At 35.8% G+C, this 27,373-nt stretch overlaps 1 protein-coding gene across 1 annotated transcript in view; it reads right to left on the bottom strand.

Annotated features, from left to right (window-relative positions):
• The window catches only part of OXCT1 (3-oxoacid CoA-transferase 1), a 176,924-nt gene that overhangs the window by 130,572 nt on the left and 18,979 nt on the right, over positions 1–27,373 (bottom strand). The window contains exons 5-7 of the mRNA XM_007487410.3: positions 21,178–21,327; positions 19,890–19,996; positions 12,846–12,906 (exon numbers count right to left, since the gene is read on the bottom strand). Coding sequence (XP_007487472.1) covers positions 12,846–12,906; positions 19,890–19,996; positions 21,178–21,327 — 318 coding nt within the window. The remainder of the gene's footprint in view (positions 1–12,845; positions 12,907–19,889; positions 19,997–21,177; positions 21,328–27,373) is intronic.

Genomic DNA, 27,373 nt, shown 5'->3' on the forward strand with positions numbered 1-27,373 from the left:
ATCTAGATTAGAGTCAAAGTGAAATAAGGGGAGGAAAGTGTTGAGAATACTTCTGGCCCTTCTGCTCTAAAAGAAAAGAAGCATGAGATACCCAAGAAAAACCTTACATACCAAGAATCCATGAAATCAACAATTGTAATATGTAGACTATTTGGGGGGAAATAAAGCCAAAAGAAATGTAATTTAGATAATGATTTTTGTTATGAAAAATAAAAAGTCATAAGTCTAAGAGGAAAAAATTATAAATCAGACCATGCGGCAAAATAGCTACACAAAAACTAATTACTCAATCAGCAAACAAAATACTTAAATCAATTTTTTCTTTCCCAGGTTTCAGGATAAAAAATAATAAAACAGAATCAAAGTTTAGCATGGATAATGGTACCCAAATGGCTTGCTGTGATCAGTGTTTCTAATCCACAATGCAATGAGGTTCATTGTACCTGAGATAATGGAACTCTGATGTAGTTGCCACATTGTTACTAAGCAACAAGAAATACAATATAAGGTTTAGCACTTTACTTAATATATTTTTATCATCAAGAACCTTTCTTTTCATTATTTTCCTCTTCTTTTGGATGCAAGTGGTGTTTAGACTAGGAATTATATTTAGCAATCCCACCCAAGTCAGAGAAGACAAGAGAACTGGAATTCTTTAAAGTTATACAAGGAATTCACACAATAAGTCCATCTTTTCATATTTAATGTTTTCTCAAAAGAAGCAACAAAGTAAACCTGCAAAAATTTCCAGATTGCATTCAACTGGTATGTATTCAACACCTTTTAAACATTTTCCAAGTGCTCAGTTTTATAAAAACTCAAGAAAATGAGCAATGGGTCAGTATTTTAAAATCAGCCCACTGTACCAGGGCTTAGTTAGGCTATGATACTTTGTCCACCAAAATATTTTGTACCTGACTAATTCTGCAATGCCAAAAAATAGACATCTATTTTGGTAGCAATATAAAAATGAAAATATTAATTTTAGCAAGTGACTCATTAAAAAAACAACATATAAATATGGAATCAAACTGCTCATAGCCTAATGGAGAAGGAATTAAAACTCAATGCAATTTAAAGGTTCTAACCAAGCACTACCTTTTTATTTATAAAGTTCATCTCAGTCCAATAGAAAGTGTACTACACTGCTTATAGTTATATAGAATAAAACTATCAACTATGTGATTTTAATTTATCTACATATCATTAATAATCAATTGAAGTTTTTTAATGAAACACTTGTTTGGACTATAAGGTAAAACTATACCACAACTACAATGAGAATTGTCAGAAGATACTGACTCATTAACTCAAACCTTTTCTTTAAAAAAAAAATTCTTAACAAATACACAAAATCAATTCATATACAAAGTAAAACTAAAAACCACAATTCTCTTATGCACAGCTTATTTTTTAAAAAGCATATAACTAAGTTGACAAGTTATATTTAAAACTCTCCTGCTTTTCTGTATCCCCTTCTGGGCTATATTCCCTTCTATGCATTTTTTTAGGATGCTTCAATGACCCTCTTGTTTCCTTTTTTGTGGAGAGATTCTCCTTCCTTCCCAAGAGGAGATCATCTAATAAAAAGTAGACTACAATCCTTATAAACAAATAAACTTAGTGAAGCAAAATAAATCCATACATTTGTAGTATCCAAAAATCCATGTCTCATTTTGTACCTGATGTCAGGCATTCTTCTTACAAAACTTGAACTCCCATGTTAGTATGGGAGAGAAGAGAAGAGAAAATGGAAAGACAGTCAAACCCAATTAACTTAAATTTCCCCTATAAATAATAAGACAACCAATAAATCAATAATTAATATTCATCAACAATAAAAAAATCAATAAAAATCATCACTACAATAAGCTTTTATGCATCACCTATAGGGTCATAAAGAATCACAGAAAATGAATGAATAACAACTTCCTGGCTCCAGGCATAGTGCTCCATCCTCTGAATCATCTAACTGCCCCAAAAGCAACGAAATGGGCTCATTATTTATCAAGAAGTCTTCACATGCTTAAATATTATGAGAAAATTAATGTTAATTTTTAAATAGTCACTAATATTCCTCCAAACACTATTTCACATAAAAAGTAGTATAGTGAGTGATTATATGGATCTGAGTTTGAATCCTACCTCTGAAACTTATTACATTACTCCAACTTATTTTCTTAACCTCATAAGCATCAGTTTTCTCACCTTTAAAATGGAAACAATAAATTTAGTACCTATTTCACACAATTGTTGTGAACCTCGAGTAAGAATCTAGGTCAGCGGTTCTCAACCTTTCTAATGCCGTGACCCTGCAATACAGTTCCTCATGTTTCAGTGACCCCAAACCAAAAAAATTATTTTGGTGGCTACTTCAAAACTGTAATTTTGCTACAGTTATGATTTGGAATGTAAATACCTGATATGCATTATGTATTCTCATGGCTACAAATTGAGAGGTTGAGAACCGCTGATCTAGGTAAAGTTCCTTCTCAAACATTACAATACTATAGAAATGTTAGCTATCACTGTAAAATGTTAATATGATGTCCTATATACGGACTATTTTCCTATGTCTGAAAGATATATTTTCTTGTAAAGATATACACCAATATACAGTGTGGACAATAATATTGTTTAAAGATTGAAATGGAGTCTATCTGACAAAGTGTTTCATGTGGCTAAAGACCTTTTTAATTCCCATTTGTTCTTGTCTGTAGCTTCTCTTCAGGTCATTAAAAATACAAATGAGTGAATATCATTACATTTGAAACAAAAGGTCGCAGGATATTTAGCTGAGAATTAAGAGCAAATGAAATCTGAAAGGAAAGGAATTATGTTTAATCTCTCAGATGTTTTCATTTTTTATAAAGGAAGAAAAAAGATAACCCAAATCTCTAACAAGATCTGCTTTGTAAATATTAAATATTCATAGCATCTACAAAAATGATTAAGTCATCTGTTTAAAATCCACACTGTTTCCACCTATAATTACAAAATATACTAGCATCCAGAATTAATTACCTTTGTTGGTGTCATGAGGATTAATCTAAAAAAAGTTTTCAACATAATTTCTATTCACAAAAAAAGGATACTTCATTAATTCTTTCTAAACATCAGTTGGCATTCAAATCAATGACAATAAAAAATTTGGCAACTACTTAATTTAAAATTACCTTTTGAGAACTGTTGATTCTCAAAGTAAGAGAATCTGGGTCATGCAGTGTATAGAGTGCTAGCCTGGAAGTCAAGAAGACCTAGATTCGAATCCTGACTTAGAAACTTACTAGCTGTGTGATCCTGGACAAATTGCTTATCATCTCCTACCCTCAGTTTCCTCATCTGTTAAATAGAAATAATGATAGCCCTCAGCTGCCAGGGGGGTCCTGAGGACCAAATAAGATGATATTTGTAAAGTCCTTTGCAAATCTTCATCAATAAACGTTCTTGTTATTCAGTTGTTTTTCAGTCATGTCCAATTCTGTGATCCCCATTTGGGGTTTTCATGACAAAGATGCTAGAAAGGTTTGCCATTTCCTTCTCCAGCTCATTTTACAGATTAGGAAGCTAAAATACGCAGGTGAAGTGACTTGCCCAAGGTCACACAGTTATTAAGTATCTGAAGCTTCATTTGAATAAGTCTTCCTGACTCCAAGTCCAGCACTTAATCGCTGTGCCACCTAGCTGCCCTATATAACTATTTTTTATTTTTCATTCATATTTTGGGCAAATTATTCACTGTCTAGGCCTCAGTTTCTTCATCTGTAAAATGAAAAGGCTGGACTCAACAACCTGTGAGTTTCCTCTGAACCTTAAATCTATGGTTCTTGCATATACACAAAATTCCATAAAAGAATGATTACATCTGACTGTACTCATACTCACTCATACTCATATATATTCTTTTGTAGTAGTTCACCATTTGTCAAACAATAAATGGTGTGTTTTAATATCATGAATACCCCTGTCCGTTCTGTTAGATCAGTACAGAGTCATCTCCCCCATCAGAATATGAAGTCCTTTAAAACAGGGTCAGTCTGGATTTCTCTTGTCTCCCTCATGCCTCAGCATAGGGGTATTGTACATGATAAGTACTAAATGCCTCCTCATTCTTCACTTCTTTAACAACTCACTTATTGGAAAATGATTCTTTGTTTCATACATTCATGTTAATTCTCTCTATTTTTCAAATACCAAACTTTTATCAGAGATATTTGATGTAAAGGTATTGAAACCCTGTATAAACAGAGAATAGAAGCAACAACTACATATATATTATATATAGTGGAAGTGACCACATAGAGATATGTAGAAAAATTGATAGACAGACAGACAGACAGACAGAAAGAGATAGATAGATAGATAGATAGATAGATAGATAGATAGATAGATAGATAGATAGATAGATGGATGGATAGATGGATGGATGGATGGATGGATGGATGGATGGATGGATGGATGGATGGATGGATGGATGGAGTCTCACATACACACTTTTAAGAGAACCAAAGAGCTCTCCTCTCTCCCACTCTAGCCAACTCTGTTCCTCCTGAACTCTACCAATATGTAGAGTTCCATATCAATGAGCCTTGGGACTGGGATTATAACAGCAATTACTATCTTCAATGAAAATAACACCTGAATACTGCCAAATTGAGCTTCATTGCCAGGGCCAATTTTGATCACAAAGAAAAGAGGAGAAAATACAACTCCTTCCCTTTGGTAGAGAACTGGGGAACTACAGGCACAGAATATCACATAATGTCAAATGAGGACACTTTGTCAAGCTTTGCTCAAATTTTTCTTTGTTACAAGGAAAGATTCAATGGGATCTGGTTCTAATGTTTAAAAAAAGCCATAAAAGTTATTCACTGGAAAAAATAACAAATGCATCCAAATTCCAAAATCTAACCAAAATCAATTTTTTTTGAAACTCAAAATGTTAGAAAATGAATGTTAAGAGGGCAGCTAGGTAGCTCAGTGATTTGAGAGCCAAGAAGTCCTGGTTTTTAATCTGGCCTCAGACAATGTATGACCCCAGACAAGTCACTTAAGCCCCACTGCTTAGTCCTTACTACTTTTCTGTCTTTGAACCAATACAATGTATTGATTCTAAAATGGAAGGAAGGAAGGAAGGAAGGAAGGAAGGAAGGAAGGAAGGAAGGAAGGAAGGAAGGAAGGAAGGAAGGAAGGAAGGAAGGAAGGAAGGAAGGAAGGAAGGAAGGAAGGAAGGAAGGAAGGAAGGAAGGAAGGAAGGAAGGAAGGAAGGAAGGAAGGAAGGGAATACTAAAAGTTGATTTTAATTACAAACATCTAAGACTAGGACAACCAACATCCTATTTGCTTATACTGAGGAAGTAATGTGCAAACATCATTAACTTGACAATCTAATTTACTCAGGTATTACACAAACTGTAAGTCAAACAATCTCTACACACAAACTGAAACAGCAACTGCTTGATTGGAAGAAAGGCAGATGAGCAGAACCCTTAAGCTTTTCATCTAATTTTATCTCTTAAGGAAGACTGACTGTACTAGGCCTTAGTACAGAACAGGCAGAAATCATGCACCCTGGAAGTCAGCTTCTCAAGTATGCTAGTAAAACTAGCACACATGCACACAAAATAACAATCTTGATAAGAGAAAATAATAAAAACAAACCAAAAGTATGTACATGCACTTGAAAAGGCACATGTAAATTTCTGGAGATTTATCACCATTTTATCCAAAGCACAAGTCCAAAAGCCCAAGGAAAACCAAGCTGGGTAGTTTATTTCTGTCACAGTCTTCCTCATCAACCTTATGTGGTTGTGAGTCAGACGACCTTTTTGACAGCACACACCAGGCGTCTGCATTCTCCTGACTCCTCCAGTTCTGACAGTGATTCACACTCCCTGTCCCTCCCCACTCAATCTTCTATTATAAGGCATGTTTCAGAAAAAAAAGCAGACAGACCATCTTCCAGAGGAGCCTGGAATGGTAGGACAAGCAGGATGGTACCCTATTAAGGACTAGCAGTTTTGTTCAAGAGGGGTATAGTCAGCACCTCACCTTGAGGAAGAGGTCAAATAGGTTTAACCTGAAGATTCAGTAGTCTTCATGGCTTTTCATTTTATTCACCAATAAAACAACTCCAAAGAATCATTTCCATGGGCTGGTTTTACACTTCTTCAGTGGTGAATTTTACAATAGAAGAATTCACCCACTCAAAGGGAAGAAAGTCCAGAAATAACGTGTCTGGGCTCAAAAGAGATACTTTTGTGGTGTGTATACCAAATCTGTATATGCACCCACTTGTTCTACTTGCCTCTTTGATAACCACCCAATTACTATACACAGGAAAAAATGCCTCCAGTTTTCACTAAATCATAACTTTAGGGTTAAACTTAAAAATGCTTGAGATTTTTTTAAAATGGGCAATAAGATATTTTTTAATTATAGGAAATAAGCAAAATGTTGTTTCCTGAATTCTACACAATTCCCAGACTGACATACAAGTAATACAATACTTAGATTGGAACATAATTCAAAGGCAGAAGGATAATTTCCCCATACATTGAAATGAGGGGAGGGATCAGGATTGAGAAGTAAAACAGGGCCTAACTTATTTAAAAAAAAAAAGTAAAATTGTTTTGGGTTTTTTTTTTTTGCTCATAAAAATTATGTTGCTTGCTCCAATCCTGAGATACACAAAAGTGAATAAAACATATCATCCTTCAAAAATTCAATTTTGAAAATTGAAAAATTGAAAAAAAAAATTCAAATTCAAAAAGAATCTGATCCAGGAAAAATATTCTTGGTTACTCTTACTTTTCAATGAGTCAGTGAGTCATAATGGATAGAAAGCAGATTTGGAAGCCATGGAGTTCTGAGTTCAATTCTCACATCTGACTTAGACTGTCTACCCTGATTCCGAGTGAACGACTTGATTTTTCAGTGTACCAGGTGACTCTCTAAGACTAAAAATTACAAAGAAGATTCCAACAAGTTTTGGCAGAGGGAATTCCCTCAATAGGGAGTTCCCTATAACCAACAGGGTCTTGGACAATAGTCCTCCATAACAATAATGCTTATCATCATGAATAGAACACACTTGGGCATTGCCTCCCCCCCCCCACCAATATGCCAACACTAGCACTTAAAGCAATTAAGAAAATGAGCATATTTTTTTTGTTTCTTCAATTTCATATAGCTCCCAGAAAGGCTTACATAAGATACAACTCCCAAATTCGTGCACAATCCAAAGGAAGAATAAATGTCTCATACAATGAAACAGAGGAGGTAGTTGAAGGGAGGGAGGGGGTTGAGACTAAAATGGTGGAGGCTAACACAAGTCAGTGTCCACATTATGCCCATATTTTAGTGAAGTCCAAGAAACTAAAATCATTATTATAGACTTTTACATTATCACCAAAGTGTTTCAAGTTTGCCATTTCAGAACATAGTACTAGGACGCAGAATACTATGGTATGAAATTTGAGAGAGAAGACAATATGACACAATAAAAAGAGAATTCAACTGGGAATCAGAGAAGACATATTCTCATTCTAACTCTGCCATAAACCAGCTGTGTGACCTTGGGTGAGCCTCAATTTCCTCATTTGCAAAATAATAGGGTTGAACTAAATGATGAGATGTGAGCATCAAATGAGATAATGTGTGTTAAGTTCTTTGTAAGCCTTAAAGTGTTTTTATAAATGTCAGCCATTATTCTTATTATTATTCAAATAGAATTATTATCTCATCAACGTGGCCTTACTCACTTTCTCTTGACATTCCAAGTATTCCAGTCCAATGGCTATCCCTGTTCTTACTGCTTAACTAACCTACCTTCTTTTCTCATCATACATTTTTTTTCATGATATGCTAATTATATCTTAGGGTCCCCATCACCTCTAAAATTTTAGGGTTATGTTATGATGGATATTCCAAAAAATAAGATGCCTCATCAAGTTAAAAAGATCAGGGGAAGGCATGAAAGAGTGGCTCTATAAAAAAATAATATATATATATATATATATATAGTATATTAAAACTATTTAGACTAAAATAAGAAGGAAAGCTCAGAAAGAATAAAGGATTAATACTGGAAAGGATGCTGATGAGTTGCAGATTCAGAGATGAGTAGGATAAAAAATGAGTCTGAATTTTTAAAAGATAGATATGAAGAAGGCATTAAAAAAAAACCCTTCCTTATTATCTAAGAACATATGGCAGGGTCAAGGGAAACTTTCACTGTTTCTTTAGGTGATTTGTAGAATCACAGAATCTTAAACACTGGAAAGGATCCCAAAAGAATTCCTCTCTACCACAATCCCAACAATCATATTTTTACCATTTCCTAAGATTGCCCACTTGATTTGTGAATGTTCTAAGGACTAAAAGGTTTTTCTTTACATTGAACCTAAATCTGCACTACTTCCAGTTCTGTTCTCTGGACTAAGCATGGCAATCTAATCTCTATTCCACATGACTTCCATTTAAATATCTGAAGATCCTTACCACGTCTGCCCTTATTCTTTTCTTCTCTAAGCAAAACCCCCAAGTTTCTTCTGTTTTTCATCCAATTATCCCCATTTTATTCTATTGTCACTCTCTGCTCACTTTGTGATGGAGATAATCTGGCTTGCCAATGGTCCAGCACTGAACCTAATACTCCAGATATAGACTGATTAGAGCACAGTACAATACAATGGGACTATAAATGTTCAAAGACAGTCAAGTCTACTGAGGGAGGAAATCAAGTCTTCTCAAGAGAGGTTGAAGAGTTCAATCTAAAGTGATTTAGGAATATTCACCCTTGAAGGAACAAAATAAACAAGGGGTCTCCTGGGAGGATCTTTATAAACGCTGAAATTCAAGAGCTGGTTTTATTTTCATGGATCATAGGACTGTAGATCTAAAGGTTCAATAAAACTTAAGACCATACAATATAGCGCTACAGCTTTCCGATGAGCAAAATGAGTCCCAGAGATGTTAAGTTACATAGGAAAGAAAAGTCTAGATTCAAACTCATCTCCCGCCACTCCATGCTCAATGGGAAAGATCAGCCACCTTTTTACCATATTTCCTCCTATCCCTCAGGGAGGTAAAATGAGGCAGGAAGAGGGAAACAAGCATTTATATTACATATATATGTAATAGGTGCCTCCTACATGCCAGACACTGTGCTAAGTGCTTTACAAATATTATCTCACTAGATCCTCACAAAAACCCTAGGAGGTAGGTGCTATTATTATCCTTTTTTTTTTTAACTTACCTTCCGTCTTAGAATCAGTACTCTATATTGGTTCCAAGGCAGAAGAGTGGTAAGGGCTAGGCAGTGGGGTTAAGTGACTTGTTCAAAGTCACACAGCTTGGAAGTGTCTGATTTGAAGCCAGGATCTCCCATTTCTAAGCCTGGCTCTCAATCAACCTAGTTGCCTAATTATCCTTATTTTTGCTGATGAGGAAACTGAGGCAAACAAAAATGAAAAGTCACACAGCTGGTGTCTGAGGTTGGATTGGAACTGTGGTCTTCCTCACTCCAGTGCTCTTTCCACCTAGCTGCTAGCGAAGGCAGGATGAGTTAGGGCTTGGGGAAAAGTATTAATAACTGAGAGAGTAGAAATGTAGGTAAGCATTATAAGTAAATGGCAGAGGTAGAAATAGCTCCTGACATAGAAGCAGGTCTTCCTGAACCAGAAGAGATTATCCAAAAAGTAAATGGAGGTTCAAGCTCAACACTTCTTGGTAGAAGTCCCTGGGGTAGGGACTATAACCAATTCCAAATCCAATGTGCCTCCACTATATATGATTCTTCAAATCTGTCCCTAAAGCAAGAAGAGCTAGTTACATTAATCAATGAGAGCATCCCCATGGATCTGAGGGTGCCACCTGTTATAAGTAAGAGAGCTGATGAAGTGGGTCTGCAAGGGAGATGGAGATGCAAAGATTCTAGAATGTGGAGGAAAAAGGGGAGACAGTTTACTGGGCTTTTGAGCTGGGTCTTGCTCGGGTTTTGACCTGGAGACTGGCTACTTGCCCTTGGCTGTTTCTACCTTATCATTTCCATCTTTGCTGCTTCCCTGTTGGCTGGTTGATATCTATGGGGCTTCCTGGTGTGATCCTGAACCATCTGTCTATAAGATTAGGTCTGAGATCCCTCTGGATCCAGGGCCTCTCCTGGGCCCTGTCCTGCCTAACTGTCAAAACCCACTACTTCCTATTACCATCAAAAAGGGAGGGGTTTGGGTTAATGTAGGTTTTATTTATATTAGGGTCTGGGGTCTTTAGACAGATAGGTAAGAATCAGTGTAGTTCAAATCTGTGAAGACTCCTAGTAACTGGACATTTAGATCTGGGGCGGTTTAGGTAGTAGACATTAGTTTAGGATTATCCCAAACTCCCATTTCACCGTCCCCTGTTTAATAAATCCACCATCCATCCCTGTTATATGGTGGTCTGTGTTTGTTACCTCAGGACAGGCTCTGCCTGGACTGGACCTATTAGCCTGTCAGCCCACAGTGGGCCTTCCCAAAACAGTTATCCTTTTGATACTGGCCTATAATTAAACATTAATCCCATCCCCAAACCACCCTCCATTACATACCCCAAATGGGAGTACTGTTCCAAACAGAGTCGGCATCCACAGACCAAAGGACCACAGCTGAGAAGTCATCAAGTCCAGCCCTCCCAGACTACAGATGAAGACGCTGTTGCTTAGAGAAGAAGAACTTGCCCTCAGACACAAAGGACTGAACTGTTAGGTTCCCTATAATTTCCTTCGGAGGGTTAATAGCAATTAAGGAGTGAACGACCCTTACAATGCGCTGGATACTGGTACAACTCTCCTTCCAGCAGACTGCAAGTTACTATTGGTCATTGTTTAACTTAATAAAATTATCCAAGACTGACTGGAAGGAAGGATACAGAAACTGAGTAGAAAAAGGCTATTCTCCTAGAAAATGCCTTCTTGAACTCAGAAGAGTTGTGAATAACCTTATTTCATCTAATTTAATTTCTTAAAATACACTGACATAATACATCAACATAAAACCATTTTAGTAAAGGTCCTAGCAGAAAGGTGACAGACAGTCTTCAAGACAAATGTGGTACACCTAGGTCATTAAGCTTATATCATCAGTTAAAACAATGAAAGTGATTCACTTTATTTCTAGCTAGAGTCTCCCCCCACATCTTGAACAAGAAGTTAAGTTTTTGAAACCCAATGTAGGATTAACATTGGTATCATTAAATCTTATCATATTGGCCTTTCATGATCATTTTGGAGTCTCTTAATTTCCTAATTCTGTCCCTACTAAATCGCACTTTCCAACCCTGTTCTCCTAGCTTCAGTTAGTGCTCATCATAGACTAGGGAGTGACTTAGAGATCTCCTAGACCAACCCTTTACCTTTACAAAGGTAAACTACTTTAACCTTTAACTTTTACTTTAATACTTTAACATAAAATCTCTTCAAGCAGATAGCTTCTTTTTTTTAATTTTTTTCATTGTTCACATTTTTCTTTTTTTAATTGAAAATTTTTAATTAATTTAGAATATTTTTCCATGGTTACATCATTCATGTTATTTCCTTTCCCTCCTCCTCCCCACCCCCCGTAGCTGACATGCAATTCCATTGGGTTTTATTTGTGTCACTGATCAAGACCTATTCCCATATTATTGATAATTGCACTAGGGTGATCCTTTAGAGTCTACATCCCCAATCATATCTCCATCAACCCACGTGATCAAGAAGTTATTTTTCTTCTGCATTTCTGCTCCCACAGTTCTTCCTCTGGATGTGGATAGTGTTCTTTCTCATAAGTCCCTCAGGATTGTCCTGGGTCATTGTATTGCTGCTAGTAGAGAAGTCCATTATGTTTGATTGTACCACAGTATATCAGTCTCTCTGTACAATGTTCTCCTGATTCTGCTCCTCTCACTCTGCATCAATTCCTAGAGGTCCTTCCAGTTCACATGGAATTCCTCCACTTTATTATTCCTTTGAGCACAATAGTATTCCACCAACAGATACTACAATTTGTCCGGCCATTCTCCAATCAAAGGGCACCCCCTCATTTTCCAATTTTTTGCTACCACAAAGAGAACAGCTATGAATATTCTTGCCCAAATCTTTTTCTTTATTATCTCTTTGGGGTACAAACCCAGCATTGGTATGGCTGGATCAAAGGGCATAGTTCCAAATTGCCCAGATAACCTCTTCTTGAACACTCCCAATGAGAGATAATTCCTTACCTTAAAAAGACAACTAATTCCAATGCTATAATTATTAGCAAAATTTTCCTTGTTTGGGATTTGAAATTTATTTTCCTATAACTCCCATTCATTGTTGTTAGTTTCACGTTGATGCCACACAAAAATAATTCTACTGTCTTTCAGAAGACAATCCACAAATTTAAGTAAGCTATATTATAACTACCTCTTCACCCAAAATGTCCCCAATTCTTCAATTCTCTAAATATATTTCCATCTCTTTCAACTATTTTTAATATGATCAAGTTTCACCATTCCAGCTGCCCACTTCTGAACATGTGTATACAAGTTTGATGATACATCTATTAAAACATGACAAAATTAAACATAACCAAAAAGCTAATGTGGCAAAATCTCATTTGTTAAATGTTCAATAAAGATAACAAATGTGTATCATTCTGAAAAATATATACATACAAAAATACATATACATATGTATATACACATATATCTAAAGAAAGCAGAAAACAAAAAATCTATGTTCTAATATAACATTTTTCTTCACTGTCAAATAGGATCAATAGAATATATTATTATTAAAACATAAGCAATAACTTTTTTAAAATACCACCTTTTCCTTTTCTTACCTCTACCACTGTGGTATCTGCAGCTTTACACATTGGCAAGTTGAAATTCCTTGCACTTTTCCTAGGGAGAGGAGAAGGGAGAAAAGACAAAGGCAGTAAGTAGTTGTCCCTTCTGGCCATAAAATTCTATGAATCTGTGTCAGTGTTCAAAGAAGTGATATATGAAATGGACAACTCTTATTATAAGAAATATAAGTGCTTTATAGAGAAAACTCTAGCCCTTTCATTTGTCTTACTTTAAGACTGTCTTCAGTACACAACAAAAGGAGTTATTCATTATACCTACTCCCATGAGCATAAAGATAAACTGGATGTTAATGAATCATCAACACTTTTTGAAAATAGCCTTCCCAAGCCTTTTACTGGGGATATGATTTTGCTTCAATAGTTAAACATTTCACTGAGTAACTTGCTCTCATTTTTATATTTAGAAATATAAAGGAGTAAGTTTCCATATGGGAAAAAGCAGTAACTCCATCTTCCATCCAACAGAAATATGTTGCTGAAATTACCAAAACATCATTTGGTGATTTCTGAGTCACCCATAAAGATCAGTCGCTGTAAGGACCATCGTCTAATGATTCCTTTGATAGTATTGTATCCTACAGAAGCAGCTGAACTACACAGCACTTTCAAGAGAGTTCCAAGCTTATTTTAACAATAGTTTTTCAAAACTAAATTCCTACAAAATGTTCAGGCACAAACTAAATGAATGGCTTTCCCAGAACAAAATCAAATGAGTTCTTGTAATACCACAACATATTTATTCTATGTCTCTAAATGAATATATCAATGTATTCAAAATAGGGAAGTGAGTTTTCCACATCTATGTTCTTTATTCAGGCTTATCTCTTGTTACTTAAGCACCATGTAAAATATGTTACTCTTTTATTCAATTATTTCAGTCTTGTCAGACTCTTCTTGGCCCCATTTGACATTTTCTTGGTAAAGATACAAGAATGATTTATAATATCCTTCTCCAGTTCATTTTTAACATGAGGAAACTGAGGCAACTGGATTAAATGACTTGCCTAGGGCCTCACAGCCAGTGTCTGAGGCCAGATTTAAACCAAGGTCTTCTTGATTCCAGACCCAGTGTTCTATCCACTGTGCCACTTACCTGTGCCAGAATCAGACCATAAGGAAGAAAGGTCTTATTTTGCATTTCTTTGGATCTTAGCTTAGTCCAGTGTCTGGCCCATAGTAAGCATTTAATAAACTCTTGTTCGTGAGGCTATGATATATCAGGATTTCTCCATTGGGTATTTGTAAGGTTATTAAACCTATTAGATTATTTATGTAGTTTTAGAGGTTGCTGCTTCAGTTCGTCCTCATAATAGAAGACAAAGTATAAAAAATTTTTAATCCAGGGGCTATGATCTTTCAGATATTTCATGGTCTGACCCATGTGTGAGACAGTGAAGTATAATGAGCTTAGATTTTGACCTAGTGTCAGGAAGACCTGGGTTCATAGTCTACATTAGACACTTACTAGCTCTGCAACCCTGATCAAGTCCCTTAGCCTTTCTAGGGCTGAGCTTTCTCATCTGTAAAATGAGGGGATTGATCTAATGTTCCTTCCAGTTCTAAATCTATGAACTTAGGTAGACTTAAATATCAACCAAACATATTTAACATGAGAATATCCTGTTGTTTGTTTTGCTTAAACTGTTTTCCCTTTGTTTCAAGGGAAGATCCAATTTAGGGAAGGGGTAATGTGAACACTGGGAAAAAAACAGGTATATAAAGGGGAAAAAATCAGTAAAACATTTTAAAAGTACACCCTAATTTTCTTAGTAATCCAGCTCCCTTTGTCATCAGGAATCAAAAACTTCAATGGCATCCCACATCAAATCTTAGCCACAAATGGAGTGAAATATTATTAGAGTTAAAATGGTCTTGGTGGGCAATTATCATCATTTAATGCTTATAGCTGTCTATGTGAATTGCACAGAAATAGAGCACAGTAATAGAATTTTTATAAAGGGAAAAAAAATTCAGGGCTTCAAAAGATTCCTGATTTCATTGGTGTGGGTACCCCTTCCACAACGCACAATGCCTCAGTAGGCTTTCTTTATGAAAGAGATCAGAATAGTATTAAGAAAATTATTTAACTGCCAAATTACATTAAAAATACAATCATCTCTCATTTTTGCATTCTTGTTTTAAAAAATACCATATATTGTAGACCCACAATACACTGAGGAACAATAAGACAGATGATATTTAAAACATCTATAAAGCTAAAATTAGCTGTACTTCAGAAACGTCTTAATTCAAGAGATCAAATATAAAATTAACACCACATAATCCCTATACCCACGTTTTCTTTTTTAAAATTAAAAAGGATAATGTGCAACTTCTCTTTGAGAATATGCTTTAATCCTCTGCTTATCAGACCTTTAGGTAGATTTGGGTATTTTGTAAGGATAAGGTTTGCCACCAATAAAAGCAATACATTTATAATATAATAGTATGAGAAGAAAGCAAACATTCCTTCACTGTCCTTTGGGTAAATTACAATTCTGATCCCTCAGAGACTGAGATGCTGCATGATGAAAAGCTATAGAGCATCAGAAGAAGAATGTTTAAGGAGGTAGACTTCTGCTGCAAGAAGACTAGTACTGCATAATTTTCCAGTGGTAATCAAGCCTGCTTCCTTCCTCCTCTTCAAATTCAGATCCAGTTCACTGCACATCTGCAATGACCAAGTTATATGTAGGAAAAGAACAGTTATGTGGAATGTCCATCCACCTGAGGACTATAATAGAGGCAAGTGGAATTCTTCATAATTTTGTTTACTCAGTGTGGATAGTTAAGTGGAAGTCTTTTTATTGACTGTGGATCTCATCAAAAAGTTCTGGAGTGGTCCAGGGCTAGTTGTAACAATCATAATATCATCCATAATTATAGGCATAGGGAGGACTTCACCATCAATAGCCAGGGTTCTGCCTAGGGCTGATGAATTTTTAAAAAATATATATTTTATAACTATTCCAAGTACAATTGGTTTCTTTGTAAATTTCCTATTTTATTTTATTCAACATTATTCTAAGAAATCTTCACTAGAGTGCCAAAGGAATCAAGACAGCAACAAAAAAGGTGATAATAGTTCTAATCTAGGGAACTCTGATAGTACCATTTATTTCCTATATAACTAGGCAAATCCATTAGTCTCTTTGTGTTAAATCTATAATCTTACTCCCTCTTCCATTATGCAGAGGAATTTGTTTACAAATATCAAGCAATTGGGGATATAAAATACAAGAAGTCCCTGCCCCCCCACCCCCAATGCCTACATGCTAATAGGGGAAGCCTCAAACTAGGGAAATAGTGGCCAGGGGGGATACATTTTAATCCACAAAAATTGACAAATTCTATCTAGGAACAATTGTAGAGATGATCTTATGGTTCACAGAAAGAGAGGAAAGGGTTGTATATGGAAAGCCTTGGTGAGGAGGCTCTGGAGATGGGTAGAGAGGAACAAGCAATGAATGGAAATGTGATCCCATAAAGGCAGTCACCAATGACAAAAGAGAGGGGAAGGGAAGGGTGAGAACAAGCATGATGGAAGTTCATCCACGTCATAGTCTCTAGTATGGACACTTCAATGGTTGGCAAGGAAGCTTCTATTTTATAAAAAGGATATTTTTCAACCAAAGAGCATCCAAATAAGAGTGATCAGGTTTTTAAAGGAACTGGAAACCATGTGATACAATGATCAGAGGAAGGAGCTAGTAAAGAAGAATGAAAAGCTGGGGCTTTTCTAAAATAGTGTTAGGCTGGACAACATAAATAGGATATTAGGCTTCAACATGTCACCAGCAATTGAGTTTTTTTTAAAGCATTATCAAAAATATTATCTGATGGATTGATGAATGGAAAAGGAGGGCTGGCCATGTAGCAACATATGGACATCTGTATTCCTGCTCAAGGACAATGAACTTATAGGACACTGTGAAAAAATTATCAGATCAAATAGACACAGAATAAGAAGGAGTGGATAGACTGCAATTTGTATGCTGGAAAACAATGTTCAAATTTTGAAAAAAATCAGATATGTTAAAATGTTAAGAGAAGATCTGTAGCCAAGAGAAGAGTTCTCAAGTGATTATTATTTAAAAAAAAAAAGAAAGGAAAAAGGTGAGTTCATAAACAACTAGTCATTGAGCTTGCCTCTAATATTCTGGTGAAATTTTAGACTGTATAATAGGAGAGAATTGGCAAGAATTTAAAAAAGGAAAGAGGCAATCCCTAAAAATTGGTATTGCTTCATCAAGAATGGATCACACCAGACTAATTTGATTTCCTCTATTGATAGGGTTCCTAGCTTGTCAGATCAGACTACTGAAGACACAGGATACCTAGCAAAGCAACTGACCATCTCTCATGCTTTCCTTCTGGAGAAAGGAGTTAGAAAACAAATAATTAACAATTATTTAGACTGGAAATGGGCTGAGTGACTAGAACCACAAAATATTCATTACCCTCTAAGTGTCAACTTGGAAGTAGATTTCAGTGTAGCAGGGATCTGGCCCTCTACTGTAAAATATCAAAGGCCTGAAGTCACAGATTAAATGTTTTTCAAATTTGCCCATGACACAAAGCTGGGAGGAATGGCTGAAACCTTGGACTCCATAATTATGATCCAAGAAGATCTTAATGAAATCAAAGAAGGTGAATTGTAAGAGAAAGAAATGTAAAATCCTACACTTCGGTTTTTAAAAAATCAGCTATATAACTAGAAGAGAGTGGAGAGGCATGCTTAGACAATCGTACTCATATGAAAAGACTATGGCTTTTCATGAACCAAAACCTAATGCAGTATTAGAATGCACTAAGACAATCCATTAAAAAAAGGGAGAGATAACAGTTCCTGGTAAGACTAAAGTATTATGTCTAGTTTCTAAGAACTAAATTTTAGAAAGGATATTTTTCAACTAGACAGCTTTCCAAACAAGAGGGACCAGGATTTTGAAGGAACTAGAAACCATGAGATACAATGATCAGAGGAAGAAGCTAGGAATATCTAGCTGACAGAAGAGAAAACTAGGTGAAAAGGGGATGGCCACTGTAACTATGTTCAGATATTTGCAAAGCAGTCCCATAGAAGGAATAGCATTCTTCTGCTTGAGTCCAGAAAGCAGAACTAGGAATAACTTAAGTTCCATGTAGGGCAATAATTCCTTTTAGAGTTTTGTAAAATGGAATTTTTATTTTTTAAAAATTTTATAATATACTTATATACATATAATTTACATATAATTCTATATACTGTATATAATAATTTTATATTGCAAATTTATAAAATTATAAATTTTGTAAATTTTATAATATGGAAGTTCTATAAAATGGAAAGGGGCCATTAAGTGGTAGATAGAGAGCCAAGACTAGAGTCAGGAAGACATGAATTCAAATCCAGCCTCAGACATTTATTAGCTAGACTCTGGCCAAGTCACTTTCCTCGTCTATAAAATGAGCTAGAGAAGGAAATGGCCAGTTATCTCTGCCAAGAAAACCCCAAAAGGGTCACAAAGAGTAGTATATGACTGAAATGGCTGAACCATCACCATAACAAAGTGGAATGGACTGCCTCAAATAGGGTCTCTGAGTGAAGGCTAAATGACCATTTCCCTAGCTATGTTTGGTGGCGACTCCCACTGAAGAATGAGTTTGATTACAAAGTATTAGATCCTCTGGAGAACTCTAAGCTCTTCTTTATCTGAGGACTGCAATGGACAAGTTTGGTGAGATTCATCACCAGGCTGGCCACAAAGTCATCAGTTTGGAAGCCAGAGCAGTACATGACGATGGTACCCTAAAGCATAAAAAGCCAGTGATCCGCATCAACAAAAAGGATACAAACAGATGAAATGATAGATTCTGGAAGTTTTCAATTTGAGAACAGAAAGCAATTTTATTTGGTTTTATTGCAGTTCAAGTAGTACACTATTATTTTATATATTAAAAATATCGGGGCATGAGGATATAATTTAGACTTGTGGTTTGATTAGCACAGGGAATCTCCAGATGAGGAAACTCCTGCCATTGCTGGCTGGCATCTTCTCTGTAACTCCTCAGAGAGCTGCCCAGAGCCCTGAGAGATAAGATGACCCACAGAGTCACACAGCTGGGACATGTCAGAAGCATGACTCAAATACGGATCTCCCCAACTCTGAAACCAGTTCTCTATTTACTATGCCATGCTCTCTTCAAGAACCTAGTTACTAGTTTGTTATTGTACTTGTTCAGATATTTTCAGTCATGTTCTATTCTTTGTGATCTTGTTTGGCAGAGATAATGGACCGGTTTCTCATTTCCTTCTCCAGCTCGTTTTGTAGATGAGGAAACTGAGGCAGACAGTTAAGTGGCTTATACAGAGTCACACAGCTAGTCAGTGTCTGAGGCTAGATTTGAACTCAGAAAGATGAGTCTTCCTGATTTCCAAACCAGTTTTCTATTCATCGGGCCACTCAGTGTCCCAAGTGAATAACTAAAATATTTTTAAAACTTGAACTATTCCCCCACAAAATGACAACTGGATAATTTTTAAAAATACATTTGGAGGGTAGCTGGGTAGCTCAGTGGATTGAGAGCTAGGCCTAGAGATGGGAGGTCCTAGGTTCATATCTGGCCTCAGATACTTCCCAGTTGTGTGACCCTGGGCAAGTCACTTGACCCCCATTGCCTAGCCCTTACCATTCTTCTGCCTTGGAGCCAATACACACAGTATTGACTCCAATATGAAAGGTAAGGGTTTAAAAATAAAATAAATAAATAAATAAATAAATAAAAATATATTCTGTAAAAAGCTTAAATTTGATTTATAATCAAAATGTAGGTGATGGAAATCTCTTCTAAAATCTAGTTTTATATGGAAATATGTTTTGCATGATAATACATGTACAATCCAGATCGAATTGCTTGTCAACTCTGAGGAGAGGGAAGAAGGGAGGGAGACAACGATATATAGAAAAAAATAAAAATTTTTTAACATATAGTAGTATTATCATCATCACCATCACCGCTATTCACATAAACTACCTGAAAATGACGTTTCCTGAACGATCTGCTTTCCAGGCTTTTACCAGGGCAAAATCACCTGTAATGGCTCTCTCCATGATATAATGTTGGCCATCAAACTCCCTCACCTGCAAGGAATAAAACACACGCATGCTGGTCATACTGTTTGCCCTAATTCCTATATAACATCTAATCACTTCCTGCTATTTATTTTTAAGGAAATCTAGTTTAAAAGCTTGTTTAGTGATATGTGCCTTTTTCTTGTTTTCATGGAGCAGCTCTGAGATATGTAAACCCAATACAGTTCTGTGCCTTGAACTCCCTGGCTCCATCTTTGTGCTTATCACTTAAAGAAGTAAAACAGTTTTCCATGCAGGGCTTTATTCTTATTCCAACTGTACCACCTAGTGGACAGAGTTCAGGAGACATTTTGAGAGCAAAATTCAGAACCAATTTAGTTTTCAGAACCAGTTTAGGTTCATAGAGTTTTTTCTGCTGAAAATAATCCTAAGCAGAAGGGAACTACTTTGTATGTACAAAAATAATAAATTTCATAGTGCCCTGGAATATTTGGAACATGAAAGGTTCCTGAAAAGTGTCTAAGTGAGGTATATAGGTAAGAGACAACTGGGTGCCTCAGTGGATTGAGAGCTAGAAAGACTTCTTGTAAAGTTTTTTTCATCATTATGATTATTATTATGTTTCCATCTCCATCTATTTCTCCCCCTATTTATCCTTTTCTCTCTCTTTTCACTCTGTCCATTCTCAAAAGTGTTAAGCTTCTGATCATCACATCCTTCAACTTGCCCTCTTTCCTATCATCTCCCCCCAATGCCTTCCCTTCCTTCTTTCCTGTAGGGTAAAATAGATTTCTATACCAATTGCTTGTGTATGTTCTTCCCTCTAAACAAATTCCAATGAAATGAAGGTTCACAATCTCCTCTCTCCATCTCTGCCATGTTCCTCTCTACTGTAAATGTTCTTTCATGCCTATTTTAGGTGAATTTTCCCCCTTCTATTTCTCCCTTAACCTCTTCCCCCTTCTCCCAATTCATTCCTCTTTCTCATCCCTTAATTTTCTTTTTTTAGATATGCCATCACATTCAACTCAGACCCTCGCTCTCTCTCTCTCTCTCTCTCTCTCTCTCTCTCTCTCTCTCTGTATACCACTTTGAATAGCCCTAATAATGAGAAAGTGGTATGTAAACAGTTAAATCACATGTAATGTTATAGCTCTTTACGCAACAATACAAGATATTTCTAAGGTAAATGGAATCATCTACAAATTTTGGCCTGGAGTTCTTCTCACCTCTCTTGGTTTGCTGGCAATTGCAATGCTGCCGTCTTTGTTATACTTGATGGGTGCTCCTCCTTCCTGCACCAATGTTCCATACCCTGTACTGGTGAAGAAGGCTGGAACTCCAGCCCCCCCTGCGCGAATCCGTTCTGCAAGTGTTCCCTGTTGGGAAGAACCATCGTAAGACATTAAGCATTCTTTATTAAGCATCCTTCTGTAGATTTCCTCTGGCATACAGAAATACACAAACACACAGACCTTGTCTTCCCTGACCTTACTAACGCAAAAATGTTAAAACAACTGCTTTCATTAATGTTTTATAAGCTTTAAATGTACAGCAATCTTAAAAAATTGCTGTCCCATTACTAACAATTTCCCTATTGTAATCAATATCTATCTTAGTGTTCTTGTTAATTTCCAAATTTAGAATTTCTGATTTCATGCTTCCAGTTTTTCTATTAACATACAACACAAATCCACATTTAACTTTTTTTTTTAAATATACTTTAGGTCTGAACTCTCAAATTTATTTCCCTCATATTGAAAATATTAACCAGATAATTAGCAAAACTCTTTCATTCTGAGCTCTGTAGACATGGAATTATATATATTTCTAAAACACTGAGTCAACAATTATTAAGTATCAAAACAATTTTTATTTGAAGTATGTCTTTATTGTGTGTATGCATGTATATATAAATATATATATGGGGGGGGGGTATTTTAACCCTTACCTTCTGCCATTGATACTATCAGTTCTAAAGCAGAGGAGTGGTAAGGCTAGGCAATGGGGGTTAAATAACTAACTCAGGGGCACATGGCTAGGAAATGTCTAAGGTCAGATTTGAATCCAGGACTTCCTGTTTCCAGGCCTAGCTCTCTATCCACTGAGCAACCATATATATATATATATATATAGAGAGAGAGAGAGAGAGAGAGAGAGAGAGAGAGAGAGAGACAGAGAGACAGAGAGACAGAGAGACAGAGAGACAGAGAGAGAGACAGAGAGAAAGAGTTGGCTTACTCTTTTAATATATATACTATTTATGTATAAATAATATAGTAACATATATTTAAAACAATGAGTCAGCAATATAAAGTATCAAAACAACTAAATTTAATTTAATTAAGTATGTACTTTGAATGGTTGTTGTACACATTTGTTCCATACTAGAAATTTAAGAGAAACGTGGTATCATTTTTCTAAAGTTACAATTTTCTATATATAGCATATGTCAAATCACTGGTAGAAAGCACTTGGCATTTAAGATATGTAACTGAAATGTGATTTGCATGGATGTTTTGATATTGTATAATTGTGAATGAATTAAAAGAAAAGAACTGGTGTGAATTCAGTCTACTGAATTGGGATAGTAGTCATAATAGTAGCAGTAGCAGCAGCAACAGTGACATTTATATAGCACTTGAGGATTTTTTTAAATGGTTTTTTAAATGGTTTACAAATATTATCTTATTTTATCCTTGGAAAACAGGTATTATCATTATCACCTCATTTTAAAGATTAGAAAACTGAAACAGATAAATGTTAAAATGACTTGCCAGATGCAAACAGTTAAGTGTTTGCTGCATTTGAATTTAGGTCCAGCACCCTAATTCAGCCAGCAGAAAGAACCCATTCAAGAAAAGGGCTTTGTTTCCATCTTTTAGGCTCAGGAATGGCTCCAGGCAAACTCACCTAAATAGTTGCTTCTGGACACAATCTAAACTCAAAGGTTACAGACCCAGGTATGGAAAGGAACAATCCACTATTTGGTGAGGTTACTTTGGGGGCAGCTCTAGTGAACATGGAATTTTCTTTACATTAGACAGACATTTGTTTTTCTGCTACACCCACAGCCCTAGTTCTGCTCACTTGGGTCAAGAAAAGCAAGTCTAATCTTTCTTCCTTGTTGTTCAATAGTGTCCAACCAGTTCTTTGTGACCTTAAGGACTATGGCGCAAGAGTAATGTCCTTGGGGTTTATTGGAGGGGTTTGCTATTTCCCTCTCCAGTGGATTAAGAAAAAGGTTAAGTGGCTTGCCCAGGATCACACAGCTATTGTATGTTGCTATATTTGAACTATGGTCTTCAGAGTCACCTAGCTACCATATAGAAACACACACACACACACATATACACATATATATAATACAATTAATGATTATTAATAATTAATGGTTAATATAATATTAATACAATTGTATATATACACAGATTGTGTTAATTTAATATAGTACATATATTAAAATATTTCTGTGTATAACAATATATTTACTATTAAGATATTTAGTAATTTAATATTTAATAATACAACTTTAATAATCAATGATACATTAATATTTTACTAACATAATTGACATATTAATGATGTTAAATTCCTAGTAAATATTAATAAGATTTAAATATAATAGATCTAAGGCATTAAATAATATATTCCACATATACATATATTACATGCTATAAAGTGTGTAAAATATTATATAATGTATATCAATATTATATATACATATGTATATGTTTATCATATTAAATCATATAGAACATTATTTGATATTTAATATAGCACTGCATACATTAAATATATTATATATTTATATTATATTCATTTTAATATATTATCATTCTATATTTACATATTAAATTGTTACATAACAGATTATATATTATATTAAATAAGAGATATATAAGTATATTTAATTTAAATTTAAAATTATACATTATAGCAAATCTATTGTCTATTTAAGATATTAAATAAGATTATATGAGATTTTATATACCTGTGTGTCTATATATAAATTATATGTGTTTATGTATTGTAGTAAGGAGAGAAAAGACTGCATGATTGACAGAGATATGTGACACAGAATCACATGAGACCTAGTCAAGATTCCAGGGGGGAAGGGGATGTGTGGTCCCAACTGGAAACAAGACTTCTTGCTGTAAGCTCTTGGAGGTAGCTGTGATTTCCACCTATCTACAAGAGATCTGGCCTTTGTGAGATACCAGCTTGAGGAGAGAGACTGTACAAGCTGCTGGCAGCTAGAGAGAAGATCGATCTCTACTGGACCAAATTTGGACTTTACCTCTGGGATCTTGGCCCATATCTGGACTCTGTGAGGTTCTGATTGGGGGGGAACTTACTTAGCTTAGGAAATTAGGCAATAGGATAGTATTAAGGGGAATTAGTTTTTGGGATAAGATTAAGAAATTTCCCTTCTCCTTTGTTACCCTCATTCCTATTCCATTCCCATTAATAAAATCAAAAGATTTAGATGTTTACCTCTTGTTTCTTCCCCTTATACATCCCATAATAATAGTATCTATAATGTATGTTGTATGTATGTATATATATAAAGTATATACATGTAAAAGTACATGTAACTTACTCTAGTAAAGACCTCCCTACAGGAATAAAGCATACATATAATGTTGGAAGCACTAATTTCTTAAACACACACAATCTATTAGATTTCCATTGTCTTCTCCAAACTCAATATCCCTTAGTTCCTTCAGTTTCTGTCTCTGTCTCTCTCTCTGTCTCTCTTTCTCTCCCCTCCCTCCCTCTGTCTCTCTGTCTCTGTCTGTCTGTCTCTGGCCTACCCCACCCCCACCCCCATTCCCTCACCATCCTGGTCAGCATGCTCTGGTTTATCACATTCTTCCTAACAGGTTACTTAAGGCTGAGCATGACATTCTCAATATGTTGTGACCAAAGCAGGGGACAACAGGTTGATACCTCCCTTGTTGGGGACATGCTAGTTTTCTTAATGTCACCTAAGATCATCCCAGTTTCTTTTGTCTGCCATGTCACACTGTTGATTCATGTTGAGCTTTCACCCCACTAAAAATCCCAGATCTCTCCACAAATACACAAACACACACACACACACACACACACACACACACACACAGAAATTGTTGTTCAATCAAACAGGCACAGCTCATAAAGAGTCCCAGAAGTCTTGGGGCAATACAATTGCATGGACTTTTTATTTTAACACCCTGTACTTAGTTAACTGATTTTTTTTTTAAGCCAAGCCTAAGAATTGATATCGACCTACAAATAACAATAGCTTGTGATTACATTTTAAGGTCTGTAAAGCACTTTACAAATATTACCACATTTTAATTAGTCCATCATCATAACCTATTTGAGATCTTTTTGGAGGTCTCTCTTCATGCAAAACAGGTAAGAAGTAATGATTTGTCTATATCTAAGTATTTAGTAAAATAGTAACTAATAAAGAGTAAAAACCTCTGAGGCACTCTAGTAGAGATCTCCCTTCATAGGTGAGCAGATATATTAATGACAGCTTTGGGGCTAAAGTCATTCAACTATCTCCATCCAGCTATACTACAAAGATATCATGGGAGACAGTCAAATACCTTGAAATTCAGCCACTGAACATCTATACCAGGAATCCTTAACCTTTTTTTTTTAATCTGTGGACTTTTCTGGGAATCTGGTGAAGCCCATGAGCCTATTCTTGAGAATAATGATTTTAAATGCATAAAATACCTAAGATTAGCAAGGAAACCAATTATATGGAAATAGTTATCAAAATATTTTAAAATACAAACTCATGGGTTCCGGCTTAAGAGTTGCTGTGACTGTGACAATATTCTTAACAGAGCCACCTTCCAGCTGTCAATCAGCTTTTCATTTTCACATCTTCCCAGGGCCTCTTTATCCTGGACTATTCTCTTAGACCGTTCCTTGTGTCCTGAACTTTCCCTGACCCTTTTCCTCACATCAAAATATATCTGTCCAATAGCAATCACCCCAGAACTCTACTAAAAGACTTACTGTCCCATCTGATTAGAACCTTTCCAACAATACATTTAGAGTTGAGAACAGGTCAGAATATTAGCTCTCTCAAATAATCTATTTTGCATTTAACAGATGGCTTCAGGTCTTTAGCCCAGAGTAACAAGTAACCAGCTGGAATTTGGGGCACAGAGGCAGCCAAGCTTGGGAGATAATTTGTGGCCAGGAGGCTTTCACATGCCTAACATCATCACAAAGATGATTTCCTCCCAGTTCTACCTAGCATCTTAGAGTGGTACTGGGAATACCTCCTTCTACCAGCATTCAAGCTATTGACATTCAGTGTATGCTATGTATCCACAGTTTAAAAAAGATTTTTTTTTATCCAGACCTGTAAATGCATTAATGTATCCCCTCTCAAAGTACCAAGGAGCAATTACTCTTTATTTTCAAGGCAGAGGCTCAATTATCTGCCCAAAGTCAAAAAACTGGTGAGTGTCAAGGGGCAAGACACAAACCCACTTCATTCTGACTCCAAAGCCAGATCTAGTCACTGCCTCAAACTGCTTCACTGCCTTCAATTTTATATAAATAAATAGATCTATTAAATTCACCAAACAATATGAAGAAACAAAGTTTTCTATCCAATATCCTTTACTCTGGAATGCTTTGTTTTCAACTGATAGTTCCTATGGGCATTTCAATCCATAAGATCAGAAACTCAGAACTAGAAAGATCTCAGAGACTACCTTCTACAATCCCTTCGGTTGCAGATGAAAAAACTGAGGCTCAGGAAAAAAGTTAAATAACTTTATCAAGGCTAAGCAGGTAGCATTTTTTTTTCCTTCCCCATAGAGCACTGGGTCCTGAGTCCAACTCTGGCCTCAAATACCTACCAGCTGTGTGGTCCCAGGTAAATCTCAACCTCAATTGTAAAATGGGGATAATAACAGCACATAGTTCCCAGGATGGTCATGAGGATGAAATAAGAAATTATAAAGCATAGCACATAATAGGTACCTAATAAGTTCTTACATGCTTCTCTCTTTCTTTCCTTCCTTGCTTCCCTCTTTAATTCTTTCCTTCCCTCTTAAATTCCTTCCTCCCCTCTTTCCTTCCTCCCTTCTTTCCTGCTTTTCTCCCTTCCCTCTTTACTTCCTTCTTTCCCCATTTCCTTCCTTCCTTCTCTCTTTCCTTCATTCCTTCCCTCTTTCCTTCCTTTCCTCCTTCTTTTCCTCCCTCTTTTCTTCCTTTCTTCCCTTCTTCCTTCCTTCCCTGAAGAGTGTGCAGGTTCTTGCTATCAATATCCTGAAATTCTCACTTGATCAAATCAAATTAGAACAATAAAAACAAAATCTCCCAAGCTTGGGATTAGGCAAACTATAACTTGTACAGACTGGCGGAGAATTTCACCACCATGAACAAACACAAAATCACATG

Source organism: Monodelphis domestica, chromosome 3 (assembly GCF_027887165.1).
Source record: "Monodelphis domestica isolate mMonDom1 chromosome 3, mMonDom1.pri, whole genome shotgun sequence".
Classification (NCBI taxonomy): domain Eukaryota; kingdom Metazoa; phylum Chordata; class Mammalia; order Didelphimorphia; family Didelphidae; genus Monodelphis; species Monodelphis domestica.